General features: G+C 38.4%; 1 protein-coding gene across 1 annotated transcript in view; it reads right to left on the bottom strand.

The window, feature by feature from the left end:
- Positions 1-19,575, bottom strand: part of LOC127629295 (nucleolar protein 4-like) — a 133,255-nt gene that overhangs the window by 85,146 nt on the left and 28,534 nt on the right. Inside the window, exon 4 of the mRNA XM_052106452.1 lies at positions 16,361-16,470. Coding sequence (XP_051962412.1) covers positions 16,361-16,470 — 110 coding nt within the window. The remainder of the gene's footprint in view (positions 1-16,360; positions 16,471-19,575) is intronic.

Below are 19,575 nucleotides of genomic sequence, written 5' to 3'. Positions count from 1 at the left end.
TTTCCTATGTATTTAGAGCTCGTATAGATACAGGAACAAAACTCTTACTGAACTTGGCCTTCCTACACATCGGTAACCTATACCTGCGGCCAGAAGGCAGAAGGATAAAATACTTGTAAAGTGGGTGTTCTGAGTCATTTAAGATTTTTTGTGCCTTCCGCAACGTGAATGTCGAGACACTATCCGATAAATTGGGGGTAGGGATACCAATAATTTTACTTGCTAAATGAGTTATCTTTAAGAATTTGTTCTTGTTGGTAACTGTAAGCATATGAAAAAAAACAAATGGCCCCATAAGTAAGGACCGGTTCAATACTACTACGATACAGAAGCAGAAGGAGACGTGGCTGAACAGACAAGTGCCTAAGTTTACGAATAGCTGTCAGTCTTTGTTGACAGCATTTGTAAACCCCTAGAATATGCTGGTTAAAATTGAGATTTTGGTCCAAAATAATGCCAAGATATTTGAAATGCTCTACTCTCTCAACTATCTCTCCATCAATGATAATGCTAGAAGCATGGATCTGTGTTTTTGAGGTGCTAAAGACCAGTTCCTTAGTCTTTAAAATATTGAGGTGCAGAAAGTTATCCTCACACCACTTTCTAAAATGTGCTGTAGAACATTGATAGTCCAAAAAAGAGTCCTTGTCCTCATTAAGCAGAGCAAGAATGGCTGTATCATCTGCATATTTAAAATAATGAGTCGTTGTAAAAGGACTCTGACAGTCATTTGTGTAAAGAATAAAAAGGAATGGGCTAAGTACACACCCCTGAGGGGCACCGGTATTAAGGACAATGGTTGATGATGATGCACTGCCCACCTTAACCACTTGTGGTCTATTGGAAAGAAAATTATGGATCCAATATATTAGGGATGATGGGACTTGCATTCTCTGTAGTTTCTTTATCACCTGGTGACGCTGAATCGAATTAAAAGCGGAACTAAAGTCAATAAAGAGAAGTCTGGCATAATTCCCCGAAATGTCCAGGTGTCGAAGTAGACAATGTAAGAGACAGGCCACTGCATCATCTGTGCCTCTCTTCTGCTTATATGCAAATTGTAGACAATCTAGAGATGGTATAACATATGGAAGCATAATGTTTTTGATGATTTTCTCAAAACATTTCATTATAATAGAGGTTAATGATACAGGCCTGTAGTGATTTAACTCAGATGGATGCGTGTTTTTTGGAACAGGAATAACAATTGATGATTTCCATTTGACAGGTATTGTTGAAGTACAGAGTGAACGGAGGAAGAGTGAATGGAGAATAGGGGTTTAACACTATGTGTTAAATATTCATAAACATTTTAACCTAAATTCTTGATGTTTAAAAAAAGGTTAATTAACATTATATTTGTCAACTACCAATTTGTATTTCAATGTATGGTGTTGGAAATTTTTTTCAGATTAATAAACGAACATACGCAAAAGACATCAGTACAAAGTCACTGTGTGAAGATGATAATCACATTCACTACACGTATCTTGCAACTGTAGCTGTATCTTCATCTATTCCCTGCTGATCACATTCAGGAGAGAATGGACATGACCAAAATCAAATTAAAATCTTCCTTAAAAGTCCTAAAAAATGTAAATATAGACCATCAAAAGCTTCTTAGAAAGGATACTAATTGAAAAAAAAAAAAAAAAAAATCAGGAAACATTTAAAGGACCACTTGCTAAGGCAAAGTTTGATATGAGTGATATAGCACAATATAAAAAAGGAACTTTTTGTAACCAAAGGAGGTTCTATCAAAAATATTACATTTCTTGACCAATCAATGTAATTGTCTTCTTTCCAGAAACTATCTCTACGAACTACTTTGTTTTGTGACAATCGTGAAAGGAAAATAACAAGCCTGAATAAATGTAACGCAAGGAATCCACTTTCCAATTCAAGGCCACTTTTTCTGAGGACATGTGTTTTGTGTTAATAACCTTAGAAATCCTTGTATTGCAATACCTGCAAACTTCCTGTATTCTGTGGTTGCTCTGTCAACTGTCCAGTAGCCTTTGACCCTATTTTCAGTTGATGTAGCTTTCTACTGAAAAAAGAAATTAGATCGGTATTGTGATAAAACAAAATAAGATTATGTTTTTAGCTGCTCTGAAAGTGGACTTTGTGAGGATAAGCAGATTTCTAGGCAGTCATCAACATTTTGAGTGCACTCTATGCCTAATACCACACTACACACTCAAAACAAACTACCAAGTGCTACATTTCTGTGAAAAAGTATTTTCCCCTTCCTGATTTGATTAGATCTTCAAATGAGATATAACATAAAACAAAACGCAACCTGAATAAAAACAAAATACAGTTTTCAAAAATAAATTTTTTTATTAAAGCAAAAAAAGTTATCCAACACCTGCAATCACCCATGTGAAAAACGAACTGCCCCCTTAAACTGAATAGATATGTAAGATTATATAAGCAGAATAATTCCACCAACATGATTTGAAATGAGAAAAATCCAGCCTTTCAGTTTGGAATGTTTCCACGTCATAAATTACCGGCCTTCAGATGGAACCCCCACACCAGGCTGTTCTGTGTAAGGTTACAAGGACCACCAGATTTGCACAACTCTAAGACATTTCATCTTAATCTAGCCTTGCTAGATAATGCTGAAAATCACTTTGAAGTGTGGTAACGTTTGAACCTGACAAATTAATGATTATAGACTGATGAAACTCTTTAAAATGTGTGTAGTGATGTGCAATCACCTATAATTGATAAATATAATCTTTAATTTTGTATGATTCATCTCATTCTACTAAGAATGGTAACTATAAGGCTTAACGACAGCCCAGTTGACCATGTGACTCTGAAAAGTCACTTCTGATTGGCGCAGGACACCTTTGGGGAATGCGGCCAATTTCAGTTCAAATAGTTCCAAACAGGAAGAACACACTCTCTTGCTCTCTTCCTCTCTCTCTTCACTCTACATCAGCCTGCATGTGCTTTGTCTGGCCGCTCCGCTGGCGGCCAGGTCCTCCCATGTGAGATTCATGGAAGCTCGGGCACGACATCCCGAGAAGGAGTGAGAAGACCTAGCTTCACAGCTAGCCTAAGTCATACAGACAATAAACTCAATCATACAGAAGTCAAAACATCGACGGAACAAACTTTCGACCAAGAACCAAGCAACACAAAGAACGCAAGGAAACAATACAAAGAACGCAAGGAAACACCACAAAGACAAGCAAGTACATCTCCAATATTGTGCTCAAAGTGCTGGTGTATTAATCAAATAATTTGGGTAATCTGATAGTAAATCGATGTAGACTCAAAGAAGGATGAAATGGTTCTTAACTGTATTGATCAGTTATTTCACATTCTGTCACTTTCCACCAACCTGTCTTATGTATATATGTGTTAGATTAGATTTATGTTTAGAATAGTAATAAAGTTTGTCTGTGTTCAAAGACGACTTGTCTGTGGTGTAATTTGATAAATAATCTCATCCCTGTTTCTGAAAGATTTCGCTTCAACGCTGTACCTAAATACATGTGTGTGGCATGGGGGGCGTGGTCATGTTTTGTAATTACTTCTAACACCTGTGTCTTGTTATAGTGATATGTCGAGAGCGAGTGTGTCCGTCAAGCACGACAGCCAGAGTGGCAATCTGTGCCCTGTACTGAGATACAAACATAAACACACATGACGGACATGCCAGTAATTCTCTCTCTCTCGAACCATCGTCACCGGCAGCCTTTATCCCTCACGCGTCTCATCAGGCCGATTGGGGACCGGACGCACGATATTCCGACCGGCCCCGCCCCCCTCCGCTCCACAATGTGATATTATTTTCAATAAGCCATGAGAATAATATCACTCCAATAAGTTAATTAATCATAATTCACTTATTAAAGCTAATTCCTTACAGTAGAAATTTTGAGCTGATAGAACTAGACGTTGTATTGTGTTTTCAGTGGTGGAGAATCTATTAAGACAAATAATCTAGTTATTTGTCATTTATCTATTTTATAATGGTTGTCGAACGTGACTAATTCCGTTATACATTTCATTACCTCATGAGGACGGTTTAATTTAGTTCATAGCTCACAAATTTTAAGACCCTAAATCAGGGGTGCCCAATACGTCGATCGCAAAGGCAATGTTGGTATATCGCACAAAATGTAAATGTACTTTCGTTAAATTTTAATAAAAATAAATATAATGTCTTTCCTCCTTTTAGCTTCTGTCTGACTTGCACTTGACAAGTAAATATTGACCAGGCGAGGTTTTGTTTATTCAGTTGCCATGACAACTAGGTTTGCGCATGCGCGCCTTCCAAGGATTTCTGAGAACAGAGCGCGAAATTGCCATGCTACTGCCAGGATTAGGCAAAACTGTCTGATTCCATTCAGTGCAAGTCATCAGAATAAGGTAAATGCCCTGGCTATTGTAATCTATTGTGCTGTAGGTGTTTTGGGTTTAGTTTTAAAACTGAATGATATCAACATTGAACATTATTATATATTTTTGTATTAATTAGAAGACGAATTCCATGTAGGGATACATGCAGTAGTCCCAACAAGCATTTTCTTATTTTAAATGAAACTGTTTTTTTTTTTTTTTAGATCATCACACAAAAAAGTGTGGGCACTCCTGCCCTAAATCCCCTCCTAAATTTAGCATGTGTGCAAATTACCCTACATATAACAGTGGTAAAATGCGTGCAAAATACCCATTTTAACTGACCCCGTCAACATCTCTAAATTATATATATAATTCCCTACAGCTGGTTGTGCCACCTTTAGCAGCAACAACCGCAACCAAATGTTTCCGATAACTGGAGATCAGTCTTTCACAACACTGTGGGGGAATTTTGACCCACTATTCTTTGCAGAACTGCTTTAGTTCAACCACATTGGTGGGTTTTCAAGCATGAACAGACAGTTTAAGGTCCAGCCATCATCTCAATTGGTTTCAAATCAGGACTTTGTCTAGGCCACTCCAAAACTTTAATTTTACTGTTTTTTTGTTGTTGTTTTTTTAGCCATCCAGAGGTGGACTTACTCCTCTGCTTTGGATCATTGTCTTGCTGCATAACCCAGCTGCGCTTGAGCATCAACTCACAGACAGGTGACCAGATGTTCTCCTTTAGAATTTTCTGGTAAAGAGCATAATTCATTTTTCATGTTTCAATTATTGCAAGTCGACCTGGCCCTGAAGCAGCAAAATATCCCCACACCATTACACTACCACCACCATGCTTAACCATAGGTATGATGTTTTTTTTTTTTGTAGAAATCTGTGTTTGATTTATGGCAGATGTAATGGGACCCCTGTCTTCTTAACAGTTCCACTTTCGACTCATCAGTCCATAGAGCATTCTCCCAAAAGGTGTGTTTTGGCAAAATTCAGACAAGCTTTAGTGTTCTTCTTGGTTAGCAGTGGATTAGCCTTGCCGCTCTTCCATGGATGGCATTTTTGGCCAGTGTCTTTCTGATAGTGGAGCCATGAACGATGAAATGTATTGATGCGAGAGAGGCCTGCAGTTCCTTGGATATTGTCCTTGGCTTTTTTGTGACTTCCTGGATGAATCATCCTGTGCTCTTGGAGGAATTTTGGAAGGTTGGCCACTTCTGGGAAGGTTCACTACTGTTCCAAGTTTTCTCCATTTGGAGATAATGGTTCTCACTGTGGTTCTTTGGAGTCCCAGAGCCTTTGAAATAGCTTTGTAACCCTTCCCAGACTGATGTATTTCAATCACCTTTTTCCTAATAATTTCTATAATTTATTTTCACCTTGGCATAGTGTGCTAATGGGTGAGACCTTTAGCCAACTTCATTCTGCTGAAAAAGTCATATTTAGGTGTTGACTTAATTGAACAGTGTTGGCAGTAATCAGACCTGGGTGTGTCTAGTCCAGCTGAACACATTATGAATGCAGCTTCATAGATTTGGGGGATTTAGTAACTAAGGGGCAAATACTTTTCATACAGGCCCAGTTGGTATTGGATTTGGACATTGGACAACTTTTTTTGCTTTACATCTTTTGGGGGTTTACTAAAATTGTCTATTTTTTGTTAGATTTTGTTAAAAAATGTAGTAGGTGATATACACAAAAACAGAAGAAATCGGGATGGGCAAATCATTTTTCACAGAACGGTGCTATTTTATCAGACACAAACAGTGATGGTCAAAAGCTTCTCACTCTTAATGACCTATTATCTACATAAAGTCATCAAAACTATGAAATAAGACAAATGGAAATATAGGAATTATGCAGTGACCAAAATAAAAGTTAAAAAAGTTTTTTATTTTCTTCAAAGTAGCCAAATGTGGTCTTTATAACAGTTCTGCACTTGACATTTTCTGTACCAACTTCATGAAGTGCTTTTTAAACAGTATTGAAGGAGTTCCCATGTTTGCAGAGTAATTGTTGGCTGCCTTTCCTTCATTCTCCAGTCCAACAGAGAGTGTTCTATTGTCTCCATAATAAAATATCAGGTTTAAATAAATTGTTTATCAAGGAGCAGACTTCCTGAATCAGACCTAGGCATTGCTAAATAAAACGCATGAACATTTCTGTCCTAGTCTACACATTCTTAAATCAAGTCCACTGTGAAAAATCTCTTTCATATTTTTATGCTTTTCCTAGCCTTGTTGACATTCTAGGAGCCAGTGCAATTTTTTGGACTGATTTTTACATTTCTACATTTACATTTAAGCACTTGGCAGATGCTTTCATCTAAAGTGGCTTAAACTGTATACCTCAGACATAATGTTTAGGGATGCACTGAGCCGAAACCTGGATCAGTATTGGCTCTGATACTGATGTTTTTTACCCTGATCGGGTATAGACACAACGAGCACGATCCAAATCCGATACAACATGATTGTCATTGCCCTTATTGTCAAGCTCAAAGAATGACATAAAAGAACCTTTAAAGCACCATTAAATTAAGTCCATATGTCTCATGCATTTTATTTGAAGACTCTTAAATGCATACAATTGCAAAAGTCTGTTTATTATAATATACAGTATGTATTCACACCACGCTTTACTGAATGAGCACCGCTCTGCTGATACACACACACACACACACACACACACACACACACACACACACACACACACACACACAGGCAGCCAAAAGTTTGGAATAACGTACAGATTTTGCGGTTTCAGAAGGAAATTGGTAATTTAATTCACCAAAGTGGCATTCAACTGTTCACAAAATATATTCTGGACATTACCGATGTAAAAAACAGCACCATCACTATTTGAAAAAAGTCATTTTTAATGATATCTAGACATGCCCCATTTTCAGCAGCCATCAACTTGAACTTGAGTAATCAAGCTAAATTGCTAATGTGTTACAAGAAAATCACATACCATTATATCAAACACAGTTGAAAGCTATTTGGTTCATTAAACGAAGCTTAACATTGTTTTTGTGTTTGTTTTTGAGTTGCCACAGTATGCAATAGACTGGTATGTCTTAAGGTCAATATCAAATCAAAAATGGCAAAAACAGATCCAGAGGATCTAGAAGAAACAGATTTCTCTAGAAACATATCAGTCAATCGTTGTTTTGAGGAATGAAGGCTATATAATATTTGAAATTTCCAAAAACTGAAGATTTCATACAAAGATGTATGACAAAGGACAACTGGCCCTAACAAGGACAGAATCTTACTTCCTGTAAGATACACCAATGGCAATGGATTTATGCAGTTCAGCAGAGAGGAGTTGCATTGCCATGCAGTTTGTGACCTCTGCACCCAATCCCTGCACTCTCTTTTAGTGCATTCAGCGACCACTGAATGTCCTCTCAATGTGGCTTCTGCAGCCAATCACTATTGTCTCTAAATGACCTCTGCTACTAATCGTGTCATCTCTGTTTGCTGTGCCCTCGCCTTTCTGTGAGTAGGACAAAGGGGCAAGATCAATTTAGTCTCTTAGTGACACAAGTCAAGGCTTCACACAAGTAGTTTGTGAAACATTAAGAAAAAGACAGACTGAAGGGAAAGACAGCTGGATGATGATGATGATTGAGATATAATGTTTTCCCTAACAGAGTTCTTCAGGGTTGGCAATCAATAACTATTTCTTATTCAGAACTGGTTCCACTACCAAAAACATACAGTAAGCAACCATCTTAGCTATGAAAGAATATTAACAGAAGTTTTCATCATTACATTGACAGTGGTTCCTGATATTCAGTCTGGGTACTGCAACGCTATTGACTCTACAGTGCCATAGCAGAAGAAATTATATTTTAGCAGAGTTGTGAGCAAAGTCCGATTCGCAAACGAAAGACTCTTAAGAGCAGATTCTGTTCAAATAATTGTTAATTAATAATAATTAATTAAACAAATCAGTCTTGGGCTCATAATGTTGGTTTAGTTTGGTCTTACGAATCACTTACTGAATCAGTCAGAGCAATTCTTAACTTGACTCAAAAGTAATTACTTCGTCAAGTCCAACCCAAAATGAAATGAATCAAGAACTGTTATTGTGTTATGCACACTTGAGGCTTGTAAGACAAAGATCAGTGTAACTATTGACTGATTATTCATATGACAATATGTGCAGTTAATGAAACATTCACAAAATTATTTTGCTGTATGGTTTTATTATAAAAACAAGAAAATATGTTTAAACAGTTTTGTATTTTTTTATGTACTGTATATTATTTAGGTTGCTTCCTCAAAAGGACTAGCCTAGGCCTACAAGAAATATTATAGGGATAGTTCACCCAAACTATGGGTGAACTATGCACTTTTACTGTCAGACCCAGCAATCAACAGACAAACGGATTACTCTAGGTCCCACGACTGCTACTCTCCTCTAATCCAGTCAGCCACAAATCTATCCCATTGGTGCACTATTAACCCCTTTTTCTCCACAGCAAATTATCCCACAAATAAAGCACACATTAAAAGCCCAGCAATCCTGCAGACAAAACCAGCATTGCTCGTCACCAGCATGTTGCATTTTGGATGCTTATGTGGTTGTCTTTCCAATAGGCTTCTTATACCTTAATCAGAAAGACATTCTTGAAAAATAATGTTTACAAGGTACCAGGCTGAAACAATAAAAACTTTTGAGAGACCTAAATCACTTAGTTTTCCCAAATTGTGCCTGGTTAGTGGAATTAAATCATAGAAAGCCACTTAGTAGTACATTAACATCATTGTAAACAAATAAAAATAGTACTTTGCGATAGGCAGAAATTCTGATCACATCACATCCTTTATGCAATATTCTCCCCAAAATGCCATGTAAAAACAAAACGAACAACATAATCACATGGGAAGTCAGTATGTTGTTTCCGAGAGATCCAGTACCCTAGGTTCAACCACATTACACTGACAAGCGCCATCTCCTATCAGACATGTATGCATCAGCACCAGTGTATTTACCTTCCCTTGTGGAACAACTGTACAGGTCAGCAGCGTGGGAGACTCTGGTTCGGATCCCATGATGACACCAGTAAGTATTTAATTTGCATAATCATTGCATTTTCCCTCTTACATAAAATTTTTACTCCACTGATGGTAAGGTTTAGGGTTGGATTAACAGATTTCCTCTTCACTTCATTCCTTTTTACAGCCTGTACAGGTTAAAACAACTCACTTATGGCAAACCTCAGTGGACATTACACCCAGAAAATTGAGCTCACACGTACTCAAACACCCAACAATAGTCAAGGCTTTGGCCACTGGAGGCAGAGATTTGAATTTTGTTTGGCAGAGACCGATTTTAGACGGTGGGGGACCCATCATCAGGAGAGCACCTCATTGGTTAGCTCAGCACACATGGGTTGTTAAAGAATAATAATTACATACTGGGTTTGGACACCTGGATGTAATGACATTAGATATCTTAATGGCATAGATGTACAGAGACACTCAGAAAAAATTAAGCTCAAAACAGCTGTGGCAACTCAGGCAATAGCAATGAGCAATCCTGAAATAGGATATTCAATGAGAAAAAATTATGTAGGGCAGGAATTTACTTTATCCATCAGGAATTAATTGGATTGTGGAAAGTAGGAATACCATGCCAGAATAGAGCCAGGTGGTTGGAGAGGCAGGGTTGAAAAAATAAAAGGGCTTGGTGGCATCAGCCGAACAGGAAAGACATTTCAAATGCAGAGCAATTTATTAGTTACCTGTTGATGAAAGATGAAAACACATTTTTTGGAATAACACATTCCAAATAATTGTCTAACACTTTAATAAATCTATTTAAAAAGTTTTTTTTTTTTTTTGTTTTTTACCCGAATTTGAATTCTAATTAATTAAACTACTGTGAACTTCCCTAAAAACAGACACATTCATAATGTCAAAACAAAAGTGTGAGGGTTTACAAATTGAAGGTGCATGATTCAGATATATTAATATTATAATATATTATTATTATTATTATTATTATTATTAGTTTACAAATTCAAATAATATTTAAATTGAGTGGGTTCCAAAAATAACTGTGTGAATGAAAAGTGAGCTGATATCTTACAACTAAATTGAACAAATAAGAGATCCAGATATTTGAGTCCAGATACAAGTTTAAAAAAAAACAAACGTCTTCTTTTCTACGGATAACTTATACTGGAATTACTGTTAATTTTGCTGCTATATTATCCAGTATACTTGTTAATAATAACGTGTTTCTTAATAATCTGTACATTTATATTCAAATAATGCGTAGTTAGAAGTTTATGATTCTTTACATATTAAAGAGCACACCTAATTAGTTCCACACAATAATGCACAGATATTCTAAACAGATTATGCAAAAAAATAACACTGGTATCGAATCGGCCGATACTGAGATTTCCGATATCGGAAATCTCAGTATCGGAAGAGAAAAAGTGGTATCGGTGCATCCCTAGTAAATTCTGATTTCATGTTGACTTAAGGCTATAAGTAGGTCCCATCTGCACCGATGCAAGAACAAGTGGCTGTACAGACCAAAAGAAACAGATACAGTGCCGCTGAGAAAAAGCCATATCTTAGGACTCCAGATGGGAATTTTGCTGTGCCTTGTAATGGCAGGGGAAGAGCAGAGGTTGGTACAAAACCTCTCAGAGGAAGTGGAAGCCAAAAGACAGTCATTGGAATAGCACAGGGACAATACAAAAGAACAATAGACACATGGAAAGAGAGACAGACAGAGGGGGAATCAGAGGACAGAGGAGAAAGTAACAAGAAGGAATGGAGGGAGGAAAAAGAGGGATGTGAGTGGATGAGTTTGACTATTTCGAGGGCTGGTGCGAGAGAGGGATTGTGAGGGAGTGGAGAAGGGAGAGAGAGATTCTCACTGCCACACAGCTTGGCTTTAGGAAGGGATTATGGCTCAGGGTGCCTCCCTCCCGCTGGACAGGCTGACGTGGGGGTCAGGAAAAGTGATTTTATTTTGGTAGGCTTTATCCTTGTGAAGCTCTATCAGAAGGCAGAGGATGATAAAGGCGGTTTAAAAGCCTTCAACCCTTCATCGACTGAGCACGCCACGCACCCTCTCTCATCTTTATTTGCATGCCGTTACATCTTAAAACCAGAACCTGCCGTTTAAACAGCACTGGTAAAATGCATGGCACAGTATAAGAAATAAAGCAGGGTAGTATGTCATGCTAAAAAAAGACGAGTTGTCATAGGAGTGGAGCAAGTCACAGAGGAAGGACTGGAACATTTTAAAAAGATGGGAGAGATTAATGTGAATTTTGCTGTTGGACTCAAGTGTCACATTTCTTAGGTTTAAGAGGAATAGTTAAGAGGCACGCCCACAGCAGTATACAAAACCACCTGCTGAGTCACAGAAGATCAGAGCAGACTGCACAAGCAAGACCTGAATAACTTCGGAATTATTCCTTGTAGTGCAAAACATAGTTCTACATTCACTCTAGCCTAAATTATGGCCGAATGATCGACAGGGAGAAAAGGTAGCAACCCTCTGAAAATTATTTATATTGACTAAGTCACTTTCTGTGATACTGTAAGTTATGACAACATATTCTCTGGTTGCAGGTCTTCATGTAATGTACAGTAGGGATAGCCTTCAAAACCAGCTTTGCAAGATCCTAAACAAAATGCTTCAATGCACGTGCTGGACACATTTTTAATACAATATTTAGCCTTCAAGAATCGTTTAAGGATTAAAAGAATCTAACAAGCAAAAATTATATTTTCTCTCAAAAATACACTATAAACTCACTGTCGTGCAATCATGATAAAGTGCGAATATATTATCAATCAACAAACGTCATGGTCAAAATACACTACCTTCACATTCAATTATGAATATCAAGAGTGCAGAATACGTATAATTATAAATCAGTAACTAAAATATTTGAGGTAAAATGCTGCCCGATGATAATACATTTTAAAGCACGTATTTCGACGCTATGCTGTTGCAAAGGTCTCGCGATGGCAAAGCACAATTATAAACATGACGTGACTTCACTCATCCGGTCATTTAATCTTCAACTTGACCGGCAAGCGCGTTGTGTTTGTCATGCAGAGGTTAAAGCTATGACACAAACACCGCTTGTGTCATTTTAACTGTGCTTAGCTGAAATTTTACATTTGCCATTATTAAAACCCTAACTGGAGTAATAAATACATATAACAACCTTCTAGTCAGTGGGCAGCACGAGCACACGAACACTTTTCCCTAGCTGAGGGGAATTAATAACCAGCTATAATAAAGACATGCTTTGGGAAATTGAATCCTTACCTTGTCTGGCGGACGCAATTTGTTTTTAATATTATTCTGAGACCCCCTCGTGCTGAGCCACTCTCTTCTCCAGCCTCTTTATCCGTTTAATATTGCATCAATATAGTGGCGGCCGCGACACCTCTTTCGCGCGACTCTCTCCAGCAAACAGCCCAGAGCATTGGAGGCGGAGCCGCGGCCGCTGACGTCACACCTCCTGCTCTGATGTGCACAGTGAGGTACAGAATAACCAAAACCTTTCAAGAGCAGTCCACATTCCCTCCCCTGCCTATTTTCCTTTCTTTTCTTTTTTTTTTTTTCCCATCTTCCTTTACTCTAAATGCAGCACTTGTGCTAGATATCTAGCAAAAATAATTGTGCATTCATTGCTTATGCTCATTGCCTTATAAAGGTCATAATGAAGACTAAATTATTTAATAATAGTAAAATAAAATATTTGATTGTTCAATTTTTCAGGACAATTATTCTCTCATGACAGAGGATTGTGATGGTGTCAAGGGCTTGTTCTTTTCTCCACAAAACAGCACAGCTGAGAATCAGCCAAGTTCTTCTATTCCTATGGATCAATAAGGTCAACTCTCCACCCTGGTACTGTCTCAATTTCCCAGTGAACATCTAAGTGCACGAACATCCACACACTTTGATTTATGATTCACTTATGCAGTCCATAAGAGAAGTACATAAATTCAAAAGAATCGGAAAATAGAATTCTAGCTCACAAAACAAACTGTACATTCCAGCGTTTAGAAGCAAAAACACAGGGTCTATATTCAGATTTATAATAGCAGAGGAAAAGCTGTGTAATTGTCTTTTAAAAGACAGTTTACTATGAGGGTGAATGTAAATTAACTAATAAAGTAAGATCTTGTGCATGACAAAATGAGATTAGATGATACAATTAAATGGTATATAATCAAACATGCCACCAAATACAATAAAAAGACATTTCTTTGCTTACTTGTAAATTTTCCTTTTATTTAGAATAATTCTTTATAAAATAAGTATTCACCTTCCCACTGATTTTTGATCAGTGAAACATCCCCATAATTTGCTTGGTTAATATGCCACCTACAGACAAAATGGAACAATGCAACTTTCTCAAGAACAAATGACACATTCCAAACCCTCACAGTGTAAATAAAACATGTCAACTGCTTTATCACATCACAACTTGACAAAACATATTCCACACTTTACAAATCAAACAGCTATTTTTCAGCATTGTTGACTGTCACATGAAGGAAAACATATGGAGTAGGTTTCCAAATGACTAAGGTATAAGATATGGTCTCTACATGAATACATGACTAGAATATTTGAGTGCATGAGCGAGAGAGAAAGGAGGAGAGTGAGACTGAAATTAGTTTCCTGAAGAGGAGATACAGCATGTGGGGAAAAGGCCCATAAACAATAATGAACATCCCCCCTGTGAGAGGCCGGAGTCTGCAGCCTGCAGGAAGGATGCTGCTAATTTCCTTCTTTATTAAATTGAGCTGGACACACACGTCCTGCAGGGCCAGCCAGCCTCCTTGCCACATCCTCTGCTGCTCCGCTCTCACTCTAATACTCCTCTGAGAGCCTCTCTGCATTATTCTCCCTGCTTGTGTGATTTTGATTTTCTATTTTTCTCTGCACCTTTTCTTTTCATATATCTACATTTATATAACTTTGTCTCTTGATCTGCTTTACTTCATGTACCTCTAGCATTTTACTTCCAAATCGTCATTTTTTTTTTTTTTTTTTTAAAGGACCCCAAAAATACAAAAAAATAAATAAATATGAGTATGGACACCCTGCTACATACTGAATCAAAATGAGTGCCCATTTTAAGCCTGACCTACATTCTGGCCTAATTCTGGATATTTATCATCCTATTAAATTCGTTTTTTGTTTAACACTTATTATGATTATTATCAGGGTTCGAATTATGATTTCATCTTTGTGGGGGTCTCTTAAAAAAAAAAAAAAAGTAGCCTATAAGCAGGCGTGGTGTGTGTGATAAATAATTGCTTAACACTGCACTTGATTCTTTTGATTTCAATGTTTATTAATACAGGAGTAGAGAAACGAGTAGACTGTCCTCTGATGATGTTTTTTGTTTTTTTGAAATAAACCCGAATTTTGCCAAAGTTGTACCTGATGTTGGTAGCAGTCTTTTTATTTTTGGTGGCATGGTTGCTGGTTCTGAACTTTACACTATTTCTAAAATATTCTAACTGATCCCCCAGCGTGAGTTATTCTAGGTGACCGTTATTTAGAACCTGTCACTTTAATGTTTCCATGGTGACGCATCATTGCTTGTCACGTTACACAGCGCAACCACAACACAGCGCTGAATGAATGATGATCTGCTTTTATGTCATTTTTCCTTTTTTATACAAAATATTCACAAATGTATTAGCTATAACATGAAACACTGATATTCCGATTGTCAAATATGTGCAAGTGGATGTGTTTTGTTGTTTAAACGCCTTTATAACGATCGCGTTAAGTTAGTTGAGCTGTATGTGCGATGGGCGGCGCCATGTTATTTTACAACACGTCAATTCCTCAACTTCTCACGAAATACATGAAAGTAAGTGGCCGGTGAACTGGGAGAAGAATAGAGTAAAATGTAAAGCTACTTACACAATGTGTATCTGATATGAAAACGTGTCTTATTGTAACGTAACGTTAATGGAAAGGATTATTATTGCCGCTTCCCTAGACATCAGTGTGTATTTTACAAACTCATAATATTTTTTTGCTAGTACTTATGTGTATTTAAATGTCTGAAACCTAAAATAAACATTATGTGGTTGAAAACACAGAACAGTTGATCTGTCTATGGTTGTGATACATGACAGCAGCACTGAGCGCGTCTGTCTCTGGCTCAGCGCCAGCCAAAGCGCGAAAGCACGTTTGAATTTAGCAGTTGATCACGTGATGCACTGACCGTTCTAATCACACAGGTGTTGATCGATCACACGTGCAAAAGGGTTAACATAAACATTGAAGGAATATATTGAAGGAAAAAATGCTTTATTTGTAATTTAAAATAATGGTGCTGATGATTTTTAGAGACCCCCACAGGTGTATGATTTTACTGCTTTCATGGGAGCTCATCCTCTCTCTGGGAGCTCAGCTCCCACTGGCTCCCACGTAATTCGAACCATGCTGATTGTGAATAATGAATTTCTACAATGGCATCTGTGTATAAATTATTCCCTTTCTGTGTAGATTGTCATTTCACTGGTTTTCTCAAACCTCAGCTAATTAGCAAGCTGCTCAGAACACTTGTTAATTAGAACGAAACTAACCACCATTCCCTCTAATATTATACCACACAAGTCACATCATCCATCCACCCACGAGTGGCTAATTTGGCAGGGTTCATGTCAAAGCCTATTACAGGAGTAGATGCTTAAAGGCAGTGTCTGTGAGTGCCTGAAATATCTACCTTAGAAGAAAATGCTCAATATTAACTTAATAAAATACAAAATATTCTTGGTCACTTAAATGCAAACAAATTAAGTAAACAATCTCCAGTCAGCAATACACAAACACCCAGAATGATTTCCACACCATCTAGGTGGACTGAAATGAGACACAGTGGTGTATCATAAAGGGAAAATAGAAATGACCAGTTGTATGAACTGTGAGAGATAGAGTTGTGCTGTACCTGCTCTTTGTTGTTTATGCATTGTAATTTCTTGTGTTTCAGATAGGTTGTTGTGAGTGGCATGTTGTAGTCTATGAGGTCAGCAGCCAGAGAGGTTGGTTGATTGTTTTCTGAGAAAAAAATAAGAGAAAAGTAAATAGTCCTTTAGTAAATATGACATTTCAGGGGTGGTTAGTACAATCTCTACTATAGTATACATATTAATTGTGATATATTTTGAATATATAAAAATAAAGATTATTTTTGTGTGTGTGTGTTACATCTAGTATGTAAATTTTGAAGGATGGTTAAGAGTTTGGTGTCTTGTGTTATTTCTGTTAGCGGTCACTAGAGTGCAGTCTTTGCCCCGGTGTTTCCTGCAGGCACGCTCCTTTCTCTTTGACCAATTACCAATAACAAAGGCCTAATTATAAAAACATACAAATGCAAAATCACATGAATATGCATAGTACTTTAAGCCTTTTCTGCCCCGCAGCTGTACTATTTCCAACCAAGACCTCTGTAATGTTTTCAATGTCCTGTGATTGGAGTGAAAAAAAAGTGAATGTTAGTGTGGATCATGAAGATAATGATTCTGATGGGGAAAATAATTATGACTGATTTTGTGCTTAATTTGTGTGTGTGTGTGTGAGAGAGAGAGAGTGTATTTGTGTGTGACTGTGATATGCACACACACACACGCACACACACACACACACACACACACACACACAACAACAAACAAACAACCGCCATTCGCCACAAAGTGGCGGTGACGTCACCACGACGCTTGTGCCAGGCTATGTGCACGTTAAGGCCACGTGAAGTGTCGAACACCCGCTGGCAGGAGGTCACGGGACAGATCCAACCGGTGACACGGGTCGAATGACTGAGATGACTGGCTGATGCACCACCTGTGCCCCCTACTGTGCCAACTTGCTGTGCTTTAGCCACCCTGCGCTCTGCTCGTTGTTGTGAGCGTCGCTCCTCTGCCCTCCGTTGTTGTTGGAGGGCGACTGCCTCCAACTGGCCAGCAGCATCCTTCACAAGCCTCCTCCAAAGAGGCCGATCTTGACACTGCTGGTACCAGTCGTTGGCAAGTCCACTCAGCTCCACATCCTCCTGTACCACATCACTCCATCTCTTCTCCAGCCCGTGCTGCGCCCGCTTAGCATCCTCTATCCGGCCGAACAAAAACTGTTTAGGCATGCGGTGGCCGGGCATGCGGGCTACATGACCCAGCCAACGCAACCTTGCCTGCCGGAGGAGCTCACCGATGGGACTTTGTCCACATCTTTCAAAGACTTGTGAGCTCCTCACACAATCCAGCCTGGTTAAACCCAGGATGGATCTTAGGCAGGCCAGCCTAAATGTTTCTAGCCGGCGATGAAGTTCCATTAGGGGGGTCCACGTTTCGCAAGCATAGAGAAGGGAGGGAATGACCGTGGCCGAGAATACTTGAAGCTTTGTGCGGAGCGACAAACCGGGTAGCTTCCACACAGCGTTACGCAACCGATGAAAAGATAATGCCGCTCGACTGATTCGGAGTGAGACCTCTGCTGTCAAAGCGGAGCTGGTCATAAGCACACTTCCCAGGTATGGAAAACACTCCACTCTCTCCACAACAGCCCAATCACCAATTGGGAGCTGTGGGGGTGTAGTGTCCGATGGTACATAATACCCAGGAAGGTGCTTAGTTTTGGTTGGGCTGATGGTAAGGCCCCCATCTCTTAGTGGCAAGCTCCAGGTTCATCAGCAGCGCCTCCAACTCCTCCTCTAAGTGAGCAGCAATCACCAGATCATTAGCATACATAATGTGGTTGACCAACAGGGAGCCATCCCTTGACCGCACCCGGGCATCGATCAACCTCCCATTATATCTGTACCAGATGGAAATTCCTCCAGTACAGCCATCGAAGGCTTCACGAACCACATGGTCGAAATAGACGTTAAATAATGTGGGAGCCAGAGGACATCCCTGTCGCACTCCAAGGTGAACAGGGAATGGCTCCAACTCCCGACCACGTAGTTTTACCCGGGCCCGCTCGCCATCATGAAGGTCCTTAATGATCGCGAGCAGCGGGTGCACACACACACACACACACACACACACACACACACACACACACACGTTTTTATGGTCTTTGTCTGCTTTGAGTAAAAGGTAAAACTTATTTCTACATAAAAATACAACCACACATTGCAATGAATTCACCAAAAATCCCTTAATATACTTTAAGAAGTGTGGAGCCATTTTGGTCATGTGACATCCTTCTCATTTATGGATTTTATCAGCTTTTGAGTTAAAAGAGCCTTGAAGCAACCTATTACCTGCTGATAATTCTTCTCTTTTCCTTTCTAACACACACACACACACACACACACACACACACACACACACACACACACACACACACACAGCCCATCAGTAATGAATAAGCAGCATTGGGTAGATTACAGTACTAATGACAAATTAAACAATTTCACTTGTAATTAGTAATGTAATATTTTAGAATACACTTAGGTAATGTAATCTTAATACATTTGGATTACTTATTGCATATACTGATACAAATCTAATAATTAATTTAAAATGTATTGAGTACCAGTAAACCTTCCTTTCATTAAACATTAGACAACATGTAGTTGCTTAAAGGTACTTAAAGGGTCAATAAAAAGGTGCTTAAAGGATCCTAAAAAAACTTGAAGAAAATGATATCTTGCATGTGTTTTTCATTCTAAGAGAATATTTGTTTGAATATTTGTTGTTGTTTAGGAAATTAGGACTATGGATTGGACTTTTATAAACCAGCTTTGAAATCAATAATGAAACAATGTCTACGATACGATTTAGAAATGTACGATTTGTACCTCCTTATAATGGTTGAGCCACTTATAATGGTATAAAGGTTTGGCCTTAACCTATGACAGATGCTTTTTCTGCCATCCTAAATCATGGGCCGAAGTGCATTTGCATGGTGTAAAGGAACAAAGTTGCACGTGACCAGCAACCAGTGCTGGGTAGATTACTTCTGAACTGTAATCTGGTACTGATTACAAATTATCTGACAAGATAGTCATCAGTAACGTAATCTCTTGGATTATATTATAAAGGTAATCTAACCCGATTGCTTTTGGATGATTTATGACCAAATTCTTGTTCATTTGATGTATTGACTATTTTGACAATGTTGCTTCAATACATCATAGAACATTTAATGGATAAAAAAATTTGA

Source organism: Xyrauchen texanus, chromosome 35 (genome assembly GCF_025860055.1).
Source record: "Xyrauchen texanus isolate HMW12.3.18 chromosome 35, RBS_HiC_50CHRs, whole genome shotgun sequence".
NCBI lineage: Eukaryota > Metazoa > Chordata > Actinopteri > Cypriniformes > Catostomidae > Xyrauchen > Xyrauchen texanus.
This window is presented reverse-complemented; position numbering and strand designations above follow the sequence as displayed.